Below are 26,043 nucleotides of genomic sequence, written 5' to 3' on the forward strand. Positions count from 1 at the left end.
CCGAGCAAGCACCGGGAGATCCGGATTGGACTATTCATCCAATCAGTCGCACATAATTCTGTTAATTAGCTGTTAACTTAACACAATTCCGAACCAACGTTTATATTCTCGAGGAACTCGGTATCAAACAGCATCTTTCTTCCATCGTTCAAAGTCACAGTTTCACTTTATTTGGGCACAGAGCACGCTGAGAAGATATATTCGCAAAATGCCTTCTACAGCAAGAACACGTAGCAGGTTGGCCAAAACCATGCCTGATATGTCGACCTCCACCACTCAGGCAAGAGGTTAACGACGTTGAGAGAGGACGACGAAGAGTTGACGCTCATCGCCGTCGCATAGCACATGTGATTATTTCAAATAATTTAACAACACACAGTAATTTGCAGGCCAAATAGCCAAGATACATATACAATTTGCATCCACCTACCACCTGTACACTTGTATCTGCAAATAAATATATTGATTGATTGATTGAGTCAGGACCAGTGGGGCCTATTGAGCTAAAAGAAAAGAAAGTAATGATACTTAGCCCGGAGTTGGGAAGTTTGTGGTGTTATTATCCCGTGATGCACGTGACGCCGTCGCTCCCGATTGATTATTATAATATAAGATTGTGATTGTTAGTATCATACATTATTATCACAAGCGCGCATTCAAACGGGTTTGAACTGGACCGCGTGCAGATTCACCGACAGACATAAGTTTAAGGATTGCTACTGACTTCACTACGGAAATCTCAAAAAAAATTGAACGTTGATAGTGATGTCTGAGCGGGAAGTCGGTTTTATATCGTGATCAGTGAGCATTAGCACTGCCGCTTCTCGCACAGAGCGCAGACCAGTCGCAGCGTGCGCCGGCCACAGGGATTTTTGCTCCGTTACTAATTACATCTTAATTAATCCGTCGCAGACAGCGTTAAGACATCATAACTAGAGACGAATTACGTATTTATGAGGCCTCTGATTCTCTTTGAGCGACCCTTCGTTGAATATTGAACATTTAGTAAATAATATTTTGAAAGAGGGTGTTGACTGCATTACAAGTTATTATACATTATATTCGAACAGCAGCTCCGTGAATTACAACGCAAGAAGAACCCCAGTGAATGGGAAATACTAATACAATCGCTGTGCTCTCATTCCGGAATAGGACGTACTCGTAGCGGTGGGCGGGATTGGCATTGTATCGCAAATTGTCGCTTCTTAATTTGTGCGCGACGAAGTTTCATTAATTCGTCGTCGGGTCGAGAGGCATCGTTGCGACGAGAGATGGCTCCCGGCGCACCCGGTGGCACAACTGCGTGAAGAGTGAAGACTAGACCCGATGTAACATCGTGTTTTTTTAAATCAATATTTATCAAATCTTTTTTTTATTTTTTTTTTATTTCAAATCTTTTGAATATTATGACCAATATTCCCGTTACAAAGACAGTGTGCCGAACCTAGGAACTATTGGTATTGAATCGGCTGCTGTGGCGCGTCACCTTCTGCAGCACCAGGCTCCGGTCGCTGTGACACTGGCCACTCACACTTGACCCTGAAGTGCAGCTCGTTGGAGACGGTCTCGCCCTCGGCGTTGAGCGCGGAGCAGGCGTAGCGGCCGCTGCTGTGACGCGTCACCTTCTGCAGCACCAGGCTCCGGTCGCTGTGACACTGGCCACTCACACTTGACCCTGAAGTGCAGCTCGTTGGAGACGGTCTCGCCCTCGGCGTTGAGCGCGGAGCAGGCGTAGCGGCCGCTGCTGTGACGCGTCACCTTCTGCAGCACCAGGCTCCGGTCGCTGTGACACTGGCCACTCACACTTGACCCTGAAGTGCAGCTCGTTGGAGACGGTCTCGCCCTCGGCGTTGAGCGCGGAGCAGGCGTAGCGGCCGCTGCTGTGACGCGTCACCTTCTGCAGCACCAGGCTCCGGTCGCTGTGACACTGGCCACTCACACTTGACCCTGAAGTGCAGCTCGTTGGAGACGGTCTCGCCCTCGGCGTTGAGCGCGGAGCAGGCGTAGCGGCCGCTGCTGTGACGCGTCACCTTCTGCAGCACCAGGCTCCGGTCGCTGTGACACTGGCCACTCACACTTGACCCTGAAGTGCAGCTCGTTGGAGACGGTCTCGCCCTCGGCGTTGAGCGCGGAGCAGGCGTAGCGGCCGCTGCTGTGACGCGTCACCTTCTGCAGCACCAGGCTCCGGTCGCTGTGACACTGGCCACTCACACTTGACCCTGAAGTGCAGCTCGTTGGAGACGGTCTCGCCCTCGGCGTTGAGCGCGGAGCAGGCGTAGCGGCCGCTGCTGTGACGCGTCACCTTCTGCAGCACCAGGCTCCGGTCGCTGTGACACTGGCCACTCACACTTGACCCTGAAGTGCAGCTCGTTGGAGACGGTCTCGCCCTCGGCGTTGAGCGCGGAGCAGGCGTAGCGGCCGCTGCTGTGACGCGTCACCTTCTGCAGCACCAGGCTCTGGTTGCTGTGGAACACGCGCGCCGTCGCGTTGTGCGCCAGCGGCCGGTCCTGCAGCGAGACACACAGACGTGAGCAACGCACGACACCTACTGCCTGCAATGATGAGGAGTCATTAATATACAGCCTGCCTGATAGACTACAGGCCTATGGCAAAAATGCTGAATCATTTTAGCCACCAAGAGACCTTCAGCACTATGCCGTCATTGCAAGCTGCCCAACTGAGTATGCAATGCAGATGAGAATTCAAGGAGAGGAAATTTTGTTCACATATTTTTGGACGGCACTTTTACAATCGAAAAATCCACGAAAAATAATGAGAAAACACAAACACAAACAAGCAAACATGCCGAGAAAATCGCCAGATAATAAAAAAAAATCCATCTTTAATGGATAGACACAATTCTGTGACCGTCGAGCTACGACTTGTCCTCCTTCCGTAGGTCTCCTCTTGTAGCCTCTATGGTCTGACTTTAAATAATAAATAAATATACTTAAACAATACACATCACTATCTAGCCCCAAAGTAAGCATATAGAGTAGCTTGTGTTATGGGTGCTAAGATAGTTGATATTATAACATTGATATACAATTATATACTACATATAAATACTTATATAATGTATAAATACACACAGACACTGGAAAACACTCATGCTCATCACACAAATATTTTCCAGTTGTGGGAATCGAACCCACGGCCGTGGATGCAGAAAGCAGGGTCACTACCCACTGCGCCACGCGGCCGTCAATTTATTTTAAAGCGGAGAGAATAGTATGGGCAGAATCTGTAGCGAGATGAAACTGAAAGTGGTTACAGAATAGACTACGAGCGGGCGGCTGCTGTACGTAGGGACGACGAGATAAAGAGCGAAGCACTTTTTAAAACAAACGTTGAATAAAGTTGCAAACATTCCTGTGAAGGGGGTTGAGGGCGGCGCAGGCGGGGGAGGGGCTCGTTTAGCAGAATATGATTATTTGCACAAAAGGGCGCCAGCACAAAGCGCTCCTGCCGCGGACAAAGCGGCCGGTGCTCCACAGGACTGATTATTTCTTGTTTTTAACAAAAGGATTCCTAATTATTTGAGTAGATAAGTAAAGTGAAGTGAACTGAGTGCGCGCCCGAGGGCTCGCCCTGCAGCGCCGGCCGCTCGGACTGCGGGCGTCGTTGCTTCTGAAAATATTCCGATCTCGTACGGGGATGACATTCGGTAGTTTAATGCACTTGGAATGCAGGAATATGTCGAAAATGAAGTTTACTATCAAATGATACGTGATAGTAGCTAGTGAAATACAATCTCTCGCAATGAAGGCGGGGAGTGGAAGCGCCGGTGCGGGAGCCAGAGAAACATTTTAAAAGCCGCTTACGATTAGATGACACTCGTGTGCCGAACCGAATGCCGCGACGACTTTCTTAGCCTTCTGAAGTTTTCCATTTGTTTATTTAGGGCCAATTCTCGCGCTGACTTCCATCAGTAACGAATCGGTATAAAATAAATTGATTTCACCGTCGTGTTTATTTACGCTGATCAAAGTATTCCTTTCTACGGGAAGTCGAAATAAAAATGCAATTTGAGATTTTGTTGATACTTATTTAAAAAATATATATTTTGTATTATTCTTTAGATGTCATTGCCCTACTTTGTGTAATATATTAACGTGAAGTGAACACATCGCGCTCGACGTGCGGGGAATTTAATTTGGAGCGATACGTCGCCGCGTGACGGTCGGCGGCCGCGTGTTTGAGACATTTTAATATGTCTTCCTTTAATATATTTATTGCGAGAATATCGGATGATAGCGCGATATATTGAATTATAATGTAATTGGTTTGATAATTTGATATATCGGGGGAGGATTTTCTTATTACATTATTGCGATACACACAAATTGGATTTCCGAGACGTAGTAGGTACGGCGCGCGGCCGGCGCTCGTGGCTCACTCGAGTCAGAAGCTTTGCTCGCGAGCGTATCACGCATTTCACCGGCCCAGTAGCTCCATATGATGTTCAGCTCAAAGCTTAGTGACGTAAAATAGAAAAGTCTGTACTAAACACCGATAAAAAATAGTAGGCAGATAGAGCATACGGAACACGGCAGGGATGCAACCATTCCAAATACAAATTCAAAAACATTATCTTCTAAATTAATCTACATAACCGTACACTGGTACAACACGCACTTCGCTGGTTTTTTTATGGGTTTCACCGGCGTCACCGCGTTCTTTGTATAGACTCATTCTGTATCAATCTTTATTCTGTGGTATGGTAGAAAAGTTCCCGTTTTGTTTGGAAGTCCATGCAAGAGGCCTATGTCAAACAATGGACGTCCATCGGCTGATAATGATGTTGAAAAGAAAAAATATTTTTAACAACAAAATTATATTATTAAGTATAAGGCTCCTGTCGCACTAACGAGCACTCGTAAATGTGATCGAGCCGCTGGAGCGCTCGGTGCTCCATTACACGGCTGCTGTCCTGTAGCGACTGGCAGTGACGGCGACTGGCAGCGTTACTGCGGGCTCGCGAGCCTCGGCGGCATATAATGAGCACTCGTGAATGTGATCGATCCGCTGGAGCGCTCGGTGCTCCATTACACGGCTGCTGTCCTGTAGCGACTGGCAGTGACGGCGACTGGCAGCGTTACTGCGGGCTCGCGAGCCTCGGCGGCATATAATGAGCACTCGTGAATGTGATCGAGCCGCTGGAGCGCTCGGTGCTCCATTACACGGCTGCTGTCCTGTAGCGACTGGCAGTGACGGCGACTGGCAGCGTTACTGCGGGCTCGCGAGCCTCGGCGGCATATAATGAGCACTCGTGAATGTGATCGAGCCGCTGGAGCGCTCGGTGCTCCATTACACGGCTGCTGTCCTGTAGCGACTGGCAGTGACGGCGACTGGCAGCGTTACTGCGGTCTCGCGAGCCTCGGCGGGATATAATGAGCACTCGTGAATGTGATCGAGCCGCTGGAGCGCTCGGTGCTCCATTACACGGCTGCTGTCCTGTAGCGACTGGCAGTGACGGCGACTGGCAGCGTTACTGCGGTCTCGCGAGCCTCGGCGGGATATAATGAGCACTCGTGAATGTGATCGAGCCGCTGGAGCGCTCGGTGCTCCATTACACGGCTGCTGTCCTGTAGCGACTGGCAGTGACGGCGACTGGCAGCATTACTGCGGGATGGCCTCACCGGTAACACTGTCTCCCTTGGTTCACGAATATGCAATAATTATGCAATTCGGTTAACCTGAACTATGTTAAATTACATGTTACGCTGTAAAGAAAATGAACATTTATAATTTATACGTATCAACTGGGACTGTAACTATTTTCTTATTTAATAAAATGATTTAATTAAACACAAATTAATCAGCATTTAAACTTGTGTTCACAAACTTTATATCAACAATCAAAAATTCATTTGCTTTTGCGAAATAATCTATGTTTTGAAATGAAAAAAGAAAAATTTTACAACTTTGAAAATTTGCTCCTAAGCTAGTGGTAAAAAGGTCGACAACGAAACTCCAGCGCGGACTTCGCGGGCGCTGGCGGGCTTGTCAAAGTATATTATCTGGAAACTGACTCGTCACATTACGTAGATGGAGTGAGTGCAGAAGGCGCTGTCGTGGTGACGTCACGGGCTTTAATCAGCCGATGACAGTAATTGCTGCGAGTGAGAGCAGACACATCACATTACATAGCATCATATCATAACATCACACTAATACACTGAGAGAGTGGATCGTGTTGCGTTCTGTCCATCCGCCGACGCCACTCTACTTATTAGTAATTTTCTGAGACATCTGAATTATAACAACTGCTATGTTTCTTTTATTTGCACTGGCTTAGTGTTCGCCGCTGCATCGATACATTCAGAATACTAAAACAGGAGTTACTGAGCGTCTAATGTTGAACGGGGAGCGAGCGGGTATCGGGGTAAAATATTTCGTTTCTTATATGTCGAATACATACATACGTACATAACTGTTAGTTATAGTTAAATTCAGTAGCGATCTAACAGTTAGCTTAATTAGAGAGCTGCCAGTTCTGTATTATACTAAATAATATTAATAGAAATATCCCGGATAAAGCGAAAGTTCCAGCACAATATTCCGGATACGACGAAAGTTCCAGCTTCCGGCGCCATTGATTAGCGAAGTGCGCGGCGGGGAGGGGGGGGGGGGGGGTCTCATTGACAGACGGATAATTTATTTGCAATCACGATTCGCTGCAGCAGTGAGTGCGGGACTCGCGCCGGCTGAGAGCTATTATAGTGGGAACTTGCGGGTAGTCGTACGTACGGAAGATGAACGAAGTATATCGCTTTGGCACGAGTAGTGCAGTACTTAGGACTAGGGTTGCCAACCGGAATATAATATATAGTATTGTTCTGTATTTTGGTTCTGTATATTAGCTATATACTGTGGAAAAACTATATAGTACGCAAAAATACTATATTTTCATCAATGAAATCTAGCAAACAAATCTTTCATTTTAAATCGCTGCGAACATAAGTTTTCGACAGATGAATAACGTCTAACTTATTCAATTCCGAACTTTAAACACAACAACAAAACATTCCTTTCATTATCATAAATAAGTAAACGATAAAGCATTTTCTGTTCCCTGGCCGTTAATATACTTATAACATATATCAATTAAAATCACGCGAGTCCCTTCGTCAAAAGATTAATTTATGTAAGACAAAACATTAATTTGAACAAACGAAAAGGAGATTTAAACCCACGTCATACTAGACACAGGTATAAGTTAGTTAATTCTGCATATCGTCTCCAAAGAGTAAAAAAAATCTTTTGTAGGTTTGGGTGGGTGTGTCTTCTATAACAAGATCCCCAAGACTGTGATGGACCTGCCAATGCATAGCTTTAAGCAATGTGCTAAAACATTTACTTAATCGAGGGTACTACAAAATTGATGAGTCCCTTAATGAAAAAGGTGCTTGGAGACCATTGGATCCGCTTCCACCTTCACACAGGAAGTAAAACTATAAGAAATTGTAATGTTATCATTTGTAAATTATAATATTGTGTGATTTGTGTGTTTTTAAAAAGAGCAACTGTTGAGTTCCTTGCCGGTTTCTTCTCAGCAGAACCTGCCTTCCGAACCGGTGGTAGAATCTTTACAAATAGGCAGCTGACGTATCAAAAGTGCTTGTAAACTGAGCCTACTTGAAATAAATGAATCTTGAATTTTTTGAATAATTCCGTCTTGCGAACCAATACCACAGACAAGCGTCATGTCTTCATTCACACACAACTTAACAGATTTATAACACTTTTTATAAGATAAATTTTCTAAGTTAATTATTATTATGGAGCTTGCAACAGGTCTTTCTAGTGTTGCAAGTAGTTACTTTTTTGCATCACAGTTTTATTCTAAGAATAAAACTGAACTTAAATTGCTAATAATAAATAATATTATTATATTTACGTGTAGAGCAACATTGTTATGTATAAGTAGCCCTTCCTAAATGTCCCTGTGCTCCGTGACTACGGCTCCAATGGGTCGAACGGTTCAAAGACGCGAGAGGCGTCGCGGCGCTATCGGCAAACGTTGTCCGCAGCCGCTTTTGTCCCGCCGCTCGTCGCTCGTCGCTCGTCGCGGCACGGCCGAGTCGCGCGCTTTGGGGCGGACCGTCCGTCGCTAATTAGCACCCAGTTAAACACTGAATTCTCCGAGCACAGATCGAGGGCCATCTACGGATAATGATCTGTGACCGAGCGGCTGCACGTTAGCTGAGCTTCACGTGCAAGTTCGTGGGATTACTGCTCTGATCGTCGTTACAATGTTTCGGCTTAGAAACTGACAAAGCTAATATTACAGTTACATTAACTGAATTAATTAGGAAATTGGTTTTGATTTATATTGTTGTTTTATTTGTTTGTTGTTGTTTATAGTGGTTCAATAGATTCGTATCTAACAGATAAAAATTTCACTATCCAAATTTCTCAAACAATGTTTAATTGAGAGTATAGGGTGCAACACCACGACATCGCATTGGCTGTGAGGCGAAGGTCGTCACTCACCGGCTGGTGTGAGCGATGACCATATCTGTACGCATTGTATCCGGATTGATGAGGGCGCGCGTAATTAATGCGGCGTCTTATTATTTTGACGTCTCATTGGGAGATAGTTAATATTCGCCGTTTCGTGCCGGCGCCGCGCAGAGAGCCCACGGGCGGACCTACGCGGGCGCTTGGTACGAGGTGTCAGTTTATAACAAAGGCGTTATCTCTATTTTAAATTACGCTTTCTATATCTCGCTCGTATTAATTGGCAGGATTAATTTATTTTGTAGGTGGAAAAATTAAATTTGATATTCTTGATTGTTTTATGACAGCAAAAAATATATATTTCAGTTTAAGTATGATACTTTTTTGGAATATTTAAAAACAATTTATACTGTTATATTTCATATTATGATTTAAATAATGAGTTGTATTGATATTAGATATAATTAAGAAATCTTTTAAAGATGGCATTAATTTCTCCTTCCATCATCACCAGCAGTCGGTTGCGCATAACGAACCACTCCCGGCTCAAGCTCGCGCCGCCGCCGCGCCGCCGGCTCCTGGCGCGCCGTAATTGATGGACGTAATTTACGTTCGAGATTGCGAGCCCGCGCCACAAAGGAGGCTTTGCAATTATGATTCCTGATCAAAATAGGCCGCAGCGCAGATGGAAATGTTTTCGTGGAAATTGTGTAATGCGACGCGCCTGTGTTTACCGCACAACCTTTCTGTAACAGGTCTGTATTTAGTATTATATCTTGGGATAAACGTAACTGTATTAGTTATTTTCTATGCCTAATAAATGATGAATATTTTATCTAAAATAGTAAGTATTAATGATAGTAATGGTCGCATTTACAATCGAGCTTTTCCGTAGAAGTAGGCAGCGATTGGGTGCCCAAATGATACGTGGCTACTATTTGATTAATAACTTATGATCTATAACTTACAAAAATTACCAATTCAAAAATGCAATCCAAAATCTTTTTGAGTTTCTGAGCCACTCCAAAGGGGATGTACTTAAGTTAAGCTTGTTGGGTTGCTCTCTACCGATTGTTAAAAAATCTCGAGTCATGTAAATCTTGTACAAATCATAAACGATATTTTCTAGATTTCCTGTACTAAATAGTGTGGTCGTGACTTAAGCCTGAGACCAAGGACCACCACTGAGCCGCTGGGGCACCGTCTCCGCCGCCGGTGCCCCAGCGCGGCCAGCGGCCGACGTCACTGTGATGTATGACATATTAGCATAATATAACATTAGCATAGCTTTGTTTGACGTCATGAAACCGGAACTATTCATTATTCCAGCTTTTATTATGTTTCCCTTTGTATGATACTCAGCGCGTAGGCCGAGAGTCGGTGTACAGATCGCCGTGTACAGATCTTTACAATAATTTGAAGTAGGTATTGCATTTTTACACACCTTAAATCCTGTACCACATCCACATATAAAAAAAAATTCTCACTAGTAATAGGTCGTGTGTTCGGTGGAACATATTATTTGTCATACATATTTCGTTCACAGGGAAGTCTCTCATCCGTTCCCGGCCAATGCTACGAGTATATTAGGAATCTGTAATATCTAAACTGGCTCATCTAGTGATCTATTTAAACCACGGTCAAAAACAACAGTCTGTCATCTATAAAATCTCAGAAAATCTACAACAATACGTTTTAAGTGTATTGCTGCTGGTTCTAAGATTATTAGCAGCTTATGTTGTCCTGTTATTTGTTAAAATGAATACCTATTTAAAATGTACAACAGTAGGTCAACTTGATACTATTATAACATCTATTGTACTGCTTTAACAGCATTATTTTTAATGCGAGCCGCAATACGAGTCATTCGAAATATCCGATAGCTCACTTGCTCTTACTCTATTAGTACTGCGAGCCACAACCGCATGTGCTCGACCCTCGAGCACGCGATCGTGGAATCTAAAGTAGCTACAATAGAAGCCATTTTAGTATGAAGACATTTAACTGGATATTACGTCATACACTCGCAGTACATTATTATCCTGTCCGCTGTAATGGCACAGGACGATTGTTCCAACATTCGCAATGAAGGCTTTTTGACTCTGTTAAGAGAACCATATCTTTTACGTATTCATGGAAATTAAGATGATATATTTTACTAATTACGACGACGCAACGGAGGGGTGAATATATTTAACAGTCTGTGTTTACTTGTATGTAGGAACAGTAAGAGTGGAAAAGCTCATGACTGCAAAGTGTAGAAATGGAAACTATCGGAAAAACCTACTTATGTCCTAAAATAATTCAGTTAATATCATTACAATATCATGCATACACAACGAAGAATTTCACAAATCAAGGAATCAAAAATCACGGCGCGCTCGCCGGCCCTTTCATCTGTGTCGTATGAATATGATCAGAAGTATATCCGAGTATGAACACTGTACAGCACAATGACAACTTGTGACTTATTCAGCGTTGGGATAAGACACGAGTTATTCGTTATAGTAAATAACTATTCTTACCTGACTGCGTCAGAAGGAGGGTAATGTTTTTCGAGCTTAAGTATGAATGTGTCAGTATGTGCGTATGTATGTCTATTTCTTTGACACGTCCTGCAGCCCAAATTATTCGTCATAAAAGTCCGTTTCTTATATTTATTTAGCGCAGTAAGCCAGGTGTGTGTATGCGTTTGTATAATCACCGAAACGAACTAGCGTGAGGTGCGGCGGGCGGCGGCGGGCGGCGGCGGGCGGGCGGAGGCTGGCATTGACCCAAAGAGCATGAATATTAATATTTAACTTCATTTACATCCGCCCGCATTAGTTCCTCCGCTCCCTCCCGCCTCCCCCCGCCCCGCTGATCAGCACGATGCGTAGACAGGCAACATTTACGTTATTTATGTAAACACCAACACTTGTAAAATACGCGCGACTCAAAGCGACAGGGGCAGCTAACTAAACTGAAATTGTACAACTTCTTTGGTTAATTTATTGTTATAAAATTACTACTACAAAATAAGATCGTTCGTTCAGAGAGAAGTCTTCTCTCAGAACGAGAAGGCAAGACCGCATCCACGAGGCAAATGGATGTTGGTGGACGCAGTTTGAGAACAATAATTATTAGCAGCGCCGGACCGAGGTAAATTTTAGAATGGAGCGAGATCCAATTATGGCGCCTTTCCTGTTTGCTCCTAACATTTCAACAACGTTTGAAAAGTTCGTAGCCTAACGTATATCGGAATGTCATACATTTTTAACCGACTTCAAAAAAAGGAGGAGGTTTCTCAATTTGACCGTTCGATTTCGATTCGATTCAAGCCGTTTAAATCATAAAGATTTTAACTGGATTTTCAGACACTTCTTTCAGATACGGCTTTAATTAACACAGCACTAACTTGATACCGCCTTCAAACTGATCAGAAGATAGCACATACGATGTTATGTTTCGCTTTTAATTTAATGAAAATTTTTTTATGATATAGTAGTATATTATAAAGTGCGCGGCCGAAGGCCGCGCGTTTTTTGCGCTTAGGTAAGAGCCCAGCCATAATCACAGTCGGAAGCCCTATTACAAACCCCTGGCCGAAGGCCGGTACAGAATAAAGTTCGCGGCCGAAGGCCGCGCGTTTTTTGCGCCTGGGTAAAATGCCCAGCCATAGTCACAGTCAGAAGCCCTATTACAAACCCCCAGCCGAAGGCCGGTTCACAATAAAGTTCGCGGCCGAAGGCCGCGCGTTTTTTTCGCATGGGTAAAATGCCCAGCCATAGTCACAGTCGGAAGCAATAGTACAAGCCCCCGGCCGAAGGCCGGTGTAGAATAAAGTTCGCGTTTTTTGCTATATATCCGATCTTAATGAAACAAAGCCTATATGTTGCCCTGGACTATGCTTAATCTATTTGTGAAATCCGCATCAAAATCCGTCCAGTAGAACCAGAGAATAGCGCGAACATACAGACAGAAGGACAGACAGACAGACAGACAGACAAGATAATTAAAAAAAATGTTTTCGTATTCAATTGCTCATTTCTAATTGCCCTAACTTGATTTTAGTTAAATTTTGGCAAAGTACAGACACTCGATTTCTACTCTTTTATTATAGTATAGATAGAAGATAGATAGAAGATAGATAGATAGATAGATAGATTGACTTTTAGGAAGATAGCTGACACTATTGGCATCTGAACAGAAGGCAAACATCACATAATCGCCTTGGCTTCTTTGAGTTGAACAAATACCCGATCGACTGACGAATTTTCGCAACTGCTTGGAGTTGTTTGAGGCAGATACTTTTTTGTATGTTTTGTGACCATGGTTAAAACCTGAGTATATTACTTTAACTCCAGAAACAAAAGTACAGTCTAAAAAGTGGACACGACCAGGATCCAATGTTCCAAAAAGGCAGAAGCGGTTTTGCGTGTTGCAAAAATGGCCTTAGTTTTTTGAGATTCGCGGGATGTAATTACGGTGGATTACTAAAAAAAAGGCGTAAATATAAACTCTGCTTAATAGTGAAATCTGCTGCGATGTTTCAGAGTACAAATTAAAGAAAAATGGCCATGATCATTGAGAAGAAAAGTTTTGTTTCATCAGGATAATTTGCGAGTTTCTAACGTTTGTTAAAAGCATAGCAGAAATTCATCAGTATAATTTAGAATTCTTACCTCACCACCATATTCATATGATCTAGTCTCATCTCCATCAGACTTTTATCTATTTCCGAAGCTAGAAAAACCACTTATCGAGTTCAAAATTTTTATGAAAGTGGTCTGCATTGCATTTTCTAAGAGTTTAAAGAAAAAAAATAGCTGGTATAGAAATGTTTCCAGGCCAACAAAATAAGTGTATTGAGCTCTAAATAAAGTTGAAAAATAAATTAACTAAAAAATTATAGCTTTGTAGTTTCCTGGTTTACTTAGGCTACGAACTTATGGAACGCGAATATTTTGACCATACTCAGGCCAATTGAAAATCAGGCACAATACCGTCTCTCGATCACGTAGTGCCCGGGTGCAATCATCACCCTAGCGCCCCCTAGTACCTATAGAACCCGCGCGGCGAGTGGCGCTTGGGCGCCCCTGAGATCGCGGCACCCGGGTGTAACGCACCTCATGCACTACAGGTAAAGACTCTAGCTCACGTAGCGCCCGGGTGCAATCATCACCGTAGCGCCCCCTAGTACCTATAAAACCCGCGCGGCGAGTGGCGCTTGGGTGCCCCTGAGATCGCGACACCCGGGTGTAACGCACCCCCTGCACTATAAGTAAAGACTCTCTAGCTCACGCAGCGCCCGGGTACAATCATCACCCTAGCGCCATCTATTACCTGTATATACCCGGGTTAAAATCAACACACTCCCTGCACCATAGGTAAAGAAAGACGCCTCTATTAGAAGTAAATTCGCGCACGTCGCTTTAAATATAGACGATCGAAAAGAAATAAATTTTATTTTCGATCTTGTCTTTACCATTTCGGCGCCCCCTAGGATTTGGCGCCTGGAGCGACCGCTCCGTTCGCCGTATGGACGGTCCGGCCCTGATTATTAGCTTTATGGTATGTCAGTTTCCCAACGTTGTTGTCTTCTATCATTGAAGTGTATATTTCAATGCTTCAGGGGTTTGGCAAACAGCGGACGAAGTAGCGTCGCGCCGGCGAAACATTGGCCCAGCATGATTACTAGATCACTATGAAACAAGATCACGACCCAAGTCTCGCGTCTCGAACCCTAATGTCCTAATGATTCAAAGCTGCATTGGCTTGCCACTGAACCAATGATGCAGACAAACAATGTGGCCTCACAGTTACTAAGACAGTGAAGGTACCGGGAATAGAACTCTTATCAATTTATTATATCGCCACTAAACTGTTATTACATAATAAACTACACTACAACTAAACAAAGTTTGGGCGCGCAAATTACGCAAAACAACAGTTTGACAAAATTCGATTCATTAATTGGATGTTAGGAGCGGGAACTATCGCCGTCGGCTCGACAACAATATTCTCTTTGAAATTTCCTTCCCAACTTAGTTGTACAACAACTTGCGAAGTGCCGCCCTCTACAGCCCACACTACAACTATACTCTGACGAGCGACAGCGACGCGAGGGTCGGTGTCTGCCGGAGCCAGTGAACAACAACAATAATACCACTCCTACTCCTTGTCTTGACTGTTTGTGCTACGCCGTAAGTACTAACTATAAGTACAATCTTTTTTTAGAGGAAAATGAGGTCAGATAATTTAAGTGAAAAATTTAAATATATTCCGATAAGTATCTACCTTGAAACTACTTTTATTTTAAAGAAGCTTCACCAAATATTTTCTATTACATAAAAATAAATCGCTAAATATGTAGCTAAGCGCGAGAACGGCTGAACCGATTTGGCTAATTCTTTTTTCAAAAATTCCTTGAAGTACTCAGAAGTAATAAGTTATTATGGTTTTGGTTTTTTTAGGAAAGGGTAGGATAGGGGTAGGGAATGAGTCGCTAGTTAATCATAAAAACAGTTTAAACTACTACAATTGATTTGGTTTGGCCCAGTATTGGTATACGCCTTGTAATACCTTGAACTTTGCGCGTTTGTGTTAGCGACGTACGACAGCTGTCACGAGTACGCACTTCGCAGCAACACTTCGATGCCATTACGATCGCGTACGCAAATCTTTAATGTACCGGTACCTTTTCTTTACAATTGTACCTGCGTACACAACTGTTGTTTTTTTAAACTGTTTGCAGCTCACCCGGGCAATGCAACTCCGCCACGGTCGCCACGGCCGCCGGAACGACCCATTGTAATGTAATAATACTGTCCTCTGTCACGAGCACACCCGCGGGAGCCGCCCGCAGTAGCACACGGCGCATTAGCGCGCGACGTAGCGGCCACAGGTACAGGTACCATAACCCGTATATAACTCATCGTTATCAGCATCATTTCTGGGTCAGGCTTCCCTCCTTGCTTAGACCCGCCACACTGTGGTTTAGCGAGCATATTGGCTGGCCAAGTATTTTTTAATACTTAACTTATAAATGTTAACACTATTGCGAGTTCATCGATGGCAATGAAGTCGTAGTTATCATCACTACGATTTGATTGTGACTGACTTTATCATCAGTTTATTGATCTACAGGGTCAAGGTGCTGTCCTTGATAGTCAAGGGATTTGGGTTAGACTCATCATGCTACTGCAAAGCGGGTTGACGGGAACTGAATCTGTGACTATTAAATTTTATTAATAATATCTAGGACCGCCAACCTAACATCGTCTTTGAGGTTCGGGAAAGTAATACCACCAACTTTCCTGTTCAGACCTGCTTAGAGATTCCCGGTATAAAGAAGAATCTAACCCAAGATTGGAACTCCAGACCTCATAATCTACCTCGCTCGCTCAAGCAGGTTACCGAGAATACAATTTCAGGTAAAATTCGTTTTAGCTTGACTGTGTATATCTGGGTAGTCGCTACCCTTACACAGCTGTGACAGAATAAGACATTTCAATCTCACTAAAGTTCTAAAATTCAAGTTCAAAATTCATTTATTTTAAGTACGCCTGGTTTTCAAGTACTTTTGAAACATCAGGTCTGTTCGCTTGTACTGATCATTGACCACCGGTTCGGAAGGCAGGATCTGCTGAGAAGCGCCAGCAATAAACTTAATAATGTCATACAATATTATAATTTAGAGTAATTAAAATGATTTTCTTTTACTTAACTTTCTGTGTGAATGTGGAAGCTGATCCAATAGCCTCCAATTAAATTATTTAATGATAAAGATTTATCATTAGAGAGTTTTTCAATTACGTATAGTAGAAAATGTCTTTAACCGACTTCAAAAAAAGTACATCACCGGCTTAGAGCCGCCTTCCAACTGATCCACGGTAGAACACAATAATATTATGTTAGTTATTGAAGTCGGTTAAATTTTGTTTAGGAAGTGGGTGTAGTTAGTCATAGTTAATGAGAAAACTAAGTTTTTAATATTGGATAAAGTTTCAAGTTAGTTCCTTATCATCGAGTGCGATCTTCGAACCAAAGTTTGTCGGTCAATATGTGAAAAGCTTTCCTATTGTTAGCAGCCATTTTTAGCAGCGGATAGCCTAGCACAAGTAAGTACCTACACCTACATAATTTGCTGAATTTTTCATTTTGCTGTAATTTCACGAGTAGCTGGCAATGCCATCGTAAAACACGCACGTCGCCAATGGCAACTATTGGACGTTTAAAAGGGTAGGCTATAACGTACGGCGACGCAGGCGCGCGGGCCGAAGTATAAAATCATTAACATATAGGTACGACGGGTTCGCATCCACTCAACGTACTTAAGTAATTCAGAGCCGTAAATTCGGGGCAGGTACGAAATTTTAACATGTTAGATAATGTTAGCATTAATAATAAAAGATCGGGGTCCGTGGCGAGAGGACGGCGGCTTTCAGACGACCCTCTTGTGAGATGCCGCCGCCATTACCGCCGCCGGTAGCTCGTCAGGGTTTTGGTAGTGTCTGTCTGTACTGTTCCATTTCCATATTGCTGACATGTAAGTAAACGTACAGAGTTTAAGGTCACGTTTAATTCCCACCATTCAAGTTATCAGCTGACCGCAAAGAACCTGAATTTAACTAAAGCCTGAATTCGAATTATATTTTTTCTATTTTATATAAATGTTGTTGTGCTGCGCAGCCAGCCAACGAGCCGCAGAGGCAGAGCCGCCGCTCCGGCCGCGTGATCCGGACAAAGCCGCGCCGCTGTTCGCCGGAACGCAAAAATCCGGCGGCGGTGTCGTTCCGTAAACGAGCGCAGTAAATTTGGCGGTTTAATTCGAGCGTATCGCCGCGCCGGGGGCCGTTTTTCAAAAACAATCACATATAAAACAATGAGGCGTGTCGGCGCGAGCCGGACAAATGGGCCCATTTGCGCGCGAGCAAAAAGCGCAAAAATGATTGCGGCCGAGTTGCGGCGTCGCGCTCGCCGCCCTAACGCCTCGCGCTGATAATGGGCGCCGTAATCGACGGCCCTGCGCCTGCCGCCCGCCCTGCGGACACGCGCCGCCCCGCGCCGCGCGAGACTCGTTACTGTGATAATGCTCATTTTAATTATTAATGTTCTCGGCGTCATTCTCAATCTCGTTAACGTCTGTCCGCGACGAGAGCTAATAATACGCGGACATATATTGCGTACATCACTGTTAACACTGCAAATGTAGGTAACATACGACGTTAGGTTAAGTTAGGTTAGGGCGTAAGTCGTGCTGGGCAACAAAAAAGCTGTTTGTTCAAAAGATGATAGATTGGCGAATATCCTGTCCCCGTTTGAAAATCAAATAAAACAAATGTTAAAATCGATATCGCTATTCGTGCGTGCACCAGGTGGCGGCGAGCCTTGCTTGTAAACAAGCGACGAATGCTGAAACAAAAAGCGCACGACGGCGGCGATGCGGACACGACCCGATCAGTGTGCAAACAGAACGTGCCGGAGCGACACGAGCGGGTAGTGTGTTGACGGATCAGGGCAGGACATCTCTGATCTATTATATAACATAGTTAGAGCAGCAGAATGTTTAACTCTCTTCAAAAATCACAAGCCATGCGTCTCAGTCTATGTCGTGCTATACGCTAACTCGACGCAGCCAGTCAAAAACCGACAACGTGTTGTGTCAACTACATGAGACTGAAGACGTCTAATTAATTTGCGCAACGACTCCAACTGAGAGTTGCTGCGTAATCTGTGAAGACGCAGGCGGCAGTGAAGCAGCAAATGCTTTCATCTGGTCAGTGAGTCGTCTCTAACGCGGGGCAGCGAGGCGGCGCTAACTGGCGCTGAGGCCCGCCACTCGGCGCCGGCGGCGCGCGGCGGGAACTGTTGCCGACTGAACCACTCAGTTAAACCACTCGCAATGTTTTACAAACGCAGTGATTTTGTGTTTCAATTATGATGAATATTTCAAACAAAAGCAAATATAAAATTGAAAGCAGACTTTGCGCTCATTGATAATGCCAACGTTTGGTGTAGGTATATATGACAGACACTCTTGACAATGTGCTCAAAATTAAGATGACATTATCACTAGCCCACGATAGCGCAGTAGTAGGATATATATTTAGCTACCGAGAGAAACCGTATGAAACAGCAAAATAATATTTTTTGTGAAATCTTTTAAAAATGTTCAATAATCCCCTCCAATTAGACCGAAAGCATGTGTTAGGTGTGGGTATAGCTTCAATTCAGCTGGTGGGGATCAACCCGTGACCCGTCGATGTTGAATCCGACCCCTTTACCGCTTAACCATTGAAGCAATAACTCTTTATAATCTGGAGCACTATTTAGGCTAATTAGATAATCCCTAAATTCCCGCGAATTCATCTGCGTAAGATTTCGTTGTGGTAAACAGCTAAGGGATTTTTAAAAAGCTTGATTTTCTTTCAAAAATTGATTTTAGTTCAAAATACCTCAGGCCCAATCCAACAGTCTAACTGATAAATCTGCGCTATCCAGAGGGATGACAAAACATGAAACAAAACAATACAACGAAAAACATAAAGGGTGTCCCGCCGCGGTGAGGTGACGCGTGCTCGCCGGGGACTGATTGCCGGGGCACGGAGCACGGGCACGGCGGGTGCAGTGGGACACGAAACAACAGCGCCGAGTAGCTCTACAGTCTACACTGCTGATTAAAACCCCGCCCGCGCACTACAAAGCGATTATCGGACCGTGCGCCTCCTGCGCTCCCCGCGCCTTTCATATCGTGAAGTGAGGGTGGATACGCACTCGCGACGCGCGACGCGACCGATGCTCGCAGACGTTTGAGTATATTGTGCGGCATCTGATTTATCATTATTTGTTAATGATCAGTACAGTACAGACCATAATGGAAGAACGTATTTCATACATAATACGTACACAGCTTCATACGTAATTTCCTAATTTTACTTTGGAAAATTGTAGTTTTCTTAAAAGCCTTTATTTTCTAGACTGAGTAGGTAATTGTGATTATGCATTTATAGATCAAAATGTATGTCAAGAAAATATTATCTATAATGTTATTAATTTAAAGACACTTTTTTTAAATGATCTTAAATAGTTGAATATCGTTCTAATATATTAAAAAAGTAAATAAATAATGTATGTAACATTCTACTCCACACATTGATCGTAAAAGAAGTTGTAGAACAACAGTGTCAGTTGTAGAATACCACTACTTATGCGAATGGTTTCGGCGTCGAGAGTTACCAGTGTGCGAGTCCGCGGAGCCGCCGACAATCGTGTACTTACGAGTGTTGGATGGCGGCTCCGACATAAAGACATTTTGTCAACGTCTCCACAATGGCCGGCGGCACGAGCCAAATCACAAACTTGCCAGATACTGCGCTCTGTGGGCGTAATTACTTAGCTTCACTATCTCGCTGTTTGAATGGCTCCACTGTTTAGGCGAATTTGTTGATTAAAACTAACAATCTCGACCTAAACTCCATCTGAATTGAGCTCAATGTTATGTTATCCTTTACAAGGAGTACTATAATAGCTACACTTTAATGAACGCAGAGCGTCGTGTTCAGGAGGCGGCAGAGGTTTATAAGTTGAAGTGATTTTCATTGTTATGTTAAGCATTTACGATTTTTGTCGTCGCCCTTTCCTATAGTCACTGCGTCTTTATGTTTAATTAATGACAAGTTAAGTTAGTCCTTGACTAATTTATGTAATAAACGTGATAACTTTGAAGACGCACAATTTTATTCTAGCAATAATTTTGACGATTTAGCAGCTTTGAAACCGTACACTTGGCGGTACTAGTTTTTTAGAAATTAACTACAAAACCACCACCAGGTAAAAACAAATCCAAAGTCCACGCTCAAGTGTCGTTGGGTGACCCCAATCCTGATTGTCTGACCGGCTGCATTTGCTCTATGTGACCCCCGTGTACAGCAGCGCGCTGGCGACTCACGTCATGCAGCCACGACAGCTTCCTGGCGGGCGGGTTGGCGCGCACGTGGCACTCGAAGTACACGTCGTCTCCTTCCTTGATGTCGCCCGCCGCCAGCGAGCTGCCCAGCCGCAGCTTCACCACGGGCGGGTCTGCGGACAAACAATCGAGTCGTTAATAAAATATGATTTCTATATACTCTTTATGATCCGTATTCGAACAACTTTACTGAAAAAGTCTAATAACATTTTTAAAAAAAGATCTAAACAATTTTAGCTATATTTTTTGCTTGCCGTTGTCGTCCGGCGTGGGCACGGAGTCTGTGCTGTGACACGAACTGGTCTAGCCGTGGCGCACGGCGTGGGCCGCAGGGACACTCACATACGACGCTGATGGTCCACGAGGTCTCCAGGAACAGCGAGGTGACGTTGGGGTTCTCCGCGCGGCAGCTGATGGGCTTGCCGTCGTCGTCCAGCGTGGGCACGAAGCTCATCGCGCTCACCGTCAGGTTGTCGCGCAGCTCCTCCTGGAACAGAGCCTGAGGTGTAGCTGCTGACGGGGGATATACCTGGTCTGACAAATGGACAGTAATGAATAAATAGATTTTCCCATTATAGTCCATTTTTCATATTAGCATAACAACTTTTAGGCTGCCAGTCCACCGAAATGGAGCGAGGTAGAGGAGCCCAGAAACGGAGAAATATAACCCAATAAGTGAACAGGAACTTGCGATCTAGTTTAAAAATTCATATAAAACCGCTTCATAGACACAGCATACTACTCCGCTCCGCATTATATAGAACGTGTGCTATTATTATTTATCTTGTATCTTATACTTGTTTCTTTTGTGAAATTAAACTACTTATATACAGATACAGATATTCTTGATGCATAATATAATTTTCAAGTAGGAGTCTGAAGGGGCGAAGCCGAAGGGGTGAGTTTAACCATTGACATTTCACGATAAGCATTGCCTGTATACCCCAACAATTTGTTTTTTTTTTTAAATAATAATTGTGATTTTGGCCATGACGCAGAATCATGATCCTGTCCGACAATAGTCGTATTTCCCTTTCCTGTAATAGCTACACGAAAAGTACCACGGGCTAAGGTTGAATCTAGGACTTGTCAGGTTTTAGTAAAATCCTTTAACCGTTTTATGTTAATTAACCTTAATTCGTTTGATGACTTACAACTGTCGAAATACCTCGTTAGCATGTGATCAACTCTAATAGATGTACGTTTAATTATTTACGAGTGAGACTATAACTTGGACTGAAGGTAAAAGGTGAAAGGGTATTTCACAAGTCAACCATTAATGTTTATTTAATATGAGGGTCACTTTTGAGGGTCAAGATGAACAATAAAAAAAATAATTGGAAACTACATAATATGTACATTACATAAGAGCTTTTAATAAAAGGATACAAAATATATTAGTGTTTAAGTTATGCAAGAAAATATGCTTTCTGTTCAAAAGTGGTTCAAACTTGAATCTCCGGAAATAAGTTAATAAAATTTAATTAAACTTGATCCTAGTGAATCTTAATTTTGAAAAAAAAAAGAAAAATAATTACCTTTCTACTTTCGATTACAGAACCAACACGAACCATTCAATTTTTTTTAATATCAAGGTCAATTTTGTGGACAAGATATAAAAAATATTTTTGCAAATTGCATAGTGTGATAACTATATCAAACGAAGTAGTCTAAAAAGATTGCAAAGATATTTTTGTAATTTCTTAAATTAAAAAATTTGTATAACAATCTCTTCACGCAAGTTCAACCTACGCAAATTTTATCAACTTAGTTTCGGAGATTCAAGTTATACGGTTTTTTCATATATTTTTTATCCTTAAAAGCAAACCTCGTGCAATTTTTATGAGTAAAGAAGAATTAGAAGGGTGAAATTTCGTGTAAGCACTCCCGGCGCACGAAAAAAATTATTCGCGAAACTTCAAAGCGCTCCGATTAAACATTTAGCCTTCACCCTCCATTTCTGAGGAATTCAACTCAGTGAGCACCGCGCGCAGTCACTCTCAGATGAAACAAACACTGCTGCAGGTGATACGAAGATACTTATTGAGTAGTCGCCGGACTAGCTCTGTGGTAGACTACGACGTGTAATGCGAATATTTTTGTAGTCTATCAAAAAATTAAAACTCCATTTGTAGGGGTTTTGGACACCCAAGCCGCCAGTGATCACGGCGCCACAATAAGGATTCTCTGATTATTTTTTTTCGATTTTAAATTTCAATTAGTTTGATTTAAGGAGTCTGGTAGTAATGATTTTAAACTTATTTCGTGGTTGTTCATTATGAATGATCCATGACCAAGAGGGCGCCGCGATACGCATAATAACAAAAGCGATGTTGTGAGTGTGGTTTGCCTAAACAGCCAAAAACGCGAGGTCGTTGAAAAAAGGAAAAGAATAAGAAAGAGGGTAGATCGATTTTGCCCCTAACAGCTGACTTCACTTCTCATCTCGCAACTTCAGTCCCGTCGTGACCACGATCCATGCAACTGGGTCGAAATATCGACAATAAAAATCTCGTCGTTTTATCGGAGTCTGGTAGTGTTCATGTAATATTGCTAGAGCTTCTGGACTTTCTGTTGAGCTGATGAAACAGATACAAGTGTTGGCCACCGTTCCGCCGGCGGCTAGTGGCCACGGGCCTCCTCTGTCTTACAGGAAAGGGGAATTTGGTCACGAGTAACCGGTTTGAGGTTATCACATTTTATTACCATCTGGCTAACAAGTATGGTTCAATCTGAAGCAATTAATGAAGCAATGTGAAGCTATTTCAGTAATAGGTATACTTACATATTTTCAAGTTTAATATCGGCAATATTGTACCTACCTCAGATACGTAAAAAACAACAAGCAATAATAGAGTTAAGTTTTAACGTGTGTGGGTGATAACATTACAGAATAAAGAATACCTCTATTTTGGACACTCATTTGTTGAACCCATACAGTTTAGTTTAGTATCGCAATCTGTTGACATATTCCTTTATTCGTTGTCAGTTTATCGCGACAAAGCCACGTTTTATTTGTTCTGGGAGTTATTCATAATCGGGCGGCCTAACGGAGCAGCCATCGGCGTCAAAGCGAAAAGTCATTGGACATCGTTCAATGGCCAGTGATTTAATATCGCATGAATCACGAGCAGGCGCCGCGCAGTACACAACGCGCGGGATTTATTGTGCGCCAATTGACGCGATCGTGTTTTATGATTGAGCTGATCGGTGATCGCACTCCAGCGTGCCGCGCCGTGCCGTCCCGTGCCGCCCGTGCCGTCCGTGCCGGACAGCGTGCCACCGCGCTGAGTGAGTGCCTACTGCCTGGTGACACTCTTGTTTACATGTCGCGTTTTTATACCGTTGTGAACTAGTGATTAGTGAATAATCATTACTTACAACGAGTTAGATATAGCTCGGTCTTGCTTCATATTTCATTAACGGCCAAATTGTTGTACAAAATCAAGTGGTGGTTAAACTTTCATCATATTCTACAAATTTTACATAATAAACCTATCTACCTAAATTTAACATTTTTTTTTTATTGAGAAAGAATACAATAAGGGACTTAAGCTAACTTATCCTAATAACTATACAAATCATGTCCACGTGGAATGGTGGCAAGAATACTGGCTGCATTTCCGCGCTGGACAGCCAGGCTGATCCTTTGCGCAAAAAATGAGCCAGCCCTTCTGTCACCAGTCGAGGCAACAAGCCGCGGTGAAATAGTACGGGAAAATTTTTTGGCACTGCGACTCCATGGCCCAAGGGTCTCCACGGCAAAAGGTACAAATATGTAACTCTCTGTCAGAGAGGCATACTTGAGCCACTTACCGGTTTCAGCTTTTTCTGCTGCGGCTCCCGGTCTTGATTCTGTCTCCCTGATATGACACGGTGCTAATGTGTCGACGCATGTAGCGTCCCACATTAGGGCCCGCCCCATTTCCCAGGGAACCAGCGTCAATCCATCAGGTCTCTTACCATCATCCCGACTGATTCCTAACGGCTCGATTAGCGCAGGAATATTTATGGTGGCAAGAGCCCTTTTTATTATGTCATTAAGAGAGCCATGCCGAAATAGCCTACCGCCACTCCTTTGGCATGAAAGCCCGTGGATTCCAAATTTACTCACCTCTTTCCCACATGGACATTTGTGCTCTAAACACAATGGTGTACCCAATCTGAGTCCTAGAGCCACACGAAAACTTTCGTTGTCTAATAAAGTGCCAAGATTTTTCGATGGCAAGGCATGGAGCCAATACCCAGATTCCTTTTCGGATAATGCTAGAAGCCTGGCTCTATCTACAGCACTTGTAAGATTTTGAACTAAATTTTCATGTGTCAGCTGAACCAATGGAGCATCCCAAAGTTTTTGTGTAGTACGTTCCTTTGGGATGTCAACGTTGGGACATCTGACCTTCCAACTCTCTAGAGCCTCTGTGGCATAGGTTATGCAAACTGAATTGGAATTAAGAATACGAGAACTGAGCTCTTTTATACTATGCACAGAGGAAAGAAAAGCCGGAAGAGCAACACTAGAAATTTTTCGCACGCCGATGCCACCGTATTTATATTAGTGGTGGTTCCTGGATAATGTTCAGAAACATTTTGATACGAACGCACCTTGGAAGAGAGCTTCGAAGGAAAACGCCCTACCACCATGGTTCACTATCACTACGTTCATAATTTTGTCCGACTACCAATGATTACACACACACACACAAAGTTTCAGCTGTGTGGTCATGAATAAGTTTTGTTTTTTGGTCCAGTGGTGTGTATGAATTAGTGAGAGGATTGGCGAGATCTTCAATCTCTCCGTAAGTACAAAGATAATAACAAAGGTTGCAGCGCGCAGTGACACTGGTGAAGTCAAGTATGAGTAGATACAAGTGTTTATTGAACAATATTACAATTCGCCGCTGACGTTTCCGGAGTACGTACAGTGTAGGTACACGCTACACATTTCGCAGTTCGCTTCGGTATTACTGCTAAATCTATTAGCTTTGGCTGCGACGCTCTCACTGACTCTACGCTATTGTTCTGAGAAGCTCCACCGAACTTACGGATTTCTGGTCGAGGGCAAAGGCGATAACTTCCATCGGTTAAATGGGAAAAAATAATAAGACAGTGGAATTCGAGTGATGACTCTATTGTTGATGGTAAAAGAAAGTAATGTCTTTGTGCCAGAGCTCATCGGGGAAGTACCTCCAAACTTATTTTTGCTGCTAAATAGCATTGCTGTGGTCAGTCTAAAGAGTATTGACGGTAAAACTACAAGCACATGCAGCCCGCCTGTGCCTCGACACTGCATGGAAAGACATGGTGCAAGCGAGTGCAGCGTGCACCACTTAGTGATTGTTCATTTAACACCATGCTGATCATCTGCTTTTTGCGTAAACTACCTAAAGTGGTAGTGGTAGATCATATAAACATAATTAATAACAAAAGAAATACAAACGGAAGGGCGTAATCTACCAATTGGATTTTAAAAGTAAGTACGAGCTTGAACACAGATAATATTGATAAAAAATCTTGGAATTTCATCAACATCGTACTGAGAACCTGCTGCCTAAACATTGTATCCAAATGGTTTCATCTATTTCGCAGTTACGACGCCTCCGGCAGACACACCCTAGTGTTGTCAG

General features: G+C 43.3%; 1 protein-coding gene across 1 annotated transcript in view; it reads right to left on the minus strand.

Annotated features, from left to right (window-relative positions):
- The window catches only part of LOC112052937 (neural cell adhesion molecule 1-B), a 287,626-nt gene that overhangs the window by 22,368 nt on the left and 239,215 nt on the right, over positions 1 to 26,043 (minus strand). Inside the window, exons 7-9 of the mRNA XM_052891380.1 lie at positions 20,759 to 20,903; positions 20,399 to 20,529; positions 2,348 to 2,507 (exon numbers count right to left, since the gene is read on the minus strand). Coding sequence (XP_052747340.1) covers positions 2,348 to 2,507; positions 20,399 to 20,529; positions 20,759 to 20,903 — 436 coding nt within the window. The remainder of the gene's footprint in view (positions 1 to 2,347; positions 2,508 to 20,398; positions 20,530 to 20,758; positions 20,904 to 26,043) is intronic.

This window comes from Bicyclus anynana, chromosome 3 (assembly GCF_947172395.1).
Source record: "Bicyclus anynana chromosome 3, ilBicAnyn1.1, whole genome shotgun sequence".
Lineage (NCBI taxonomy): Eukaryota > Metazoa > Arthropoda > Insecta > Lepidoptera > Nymphalidae > Bicyclus > Bicyclus anynana.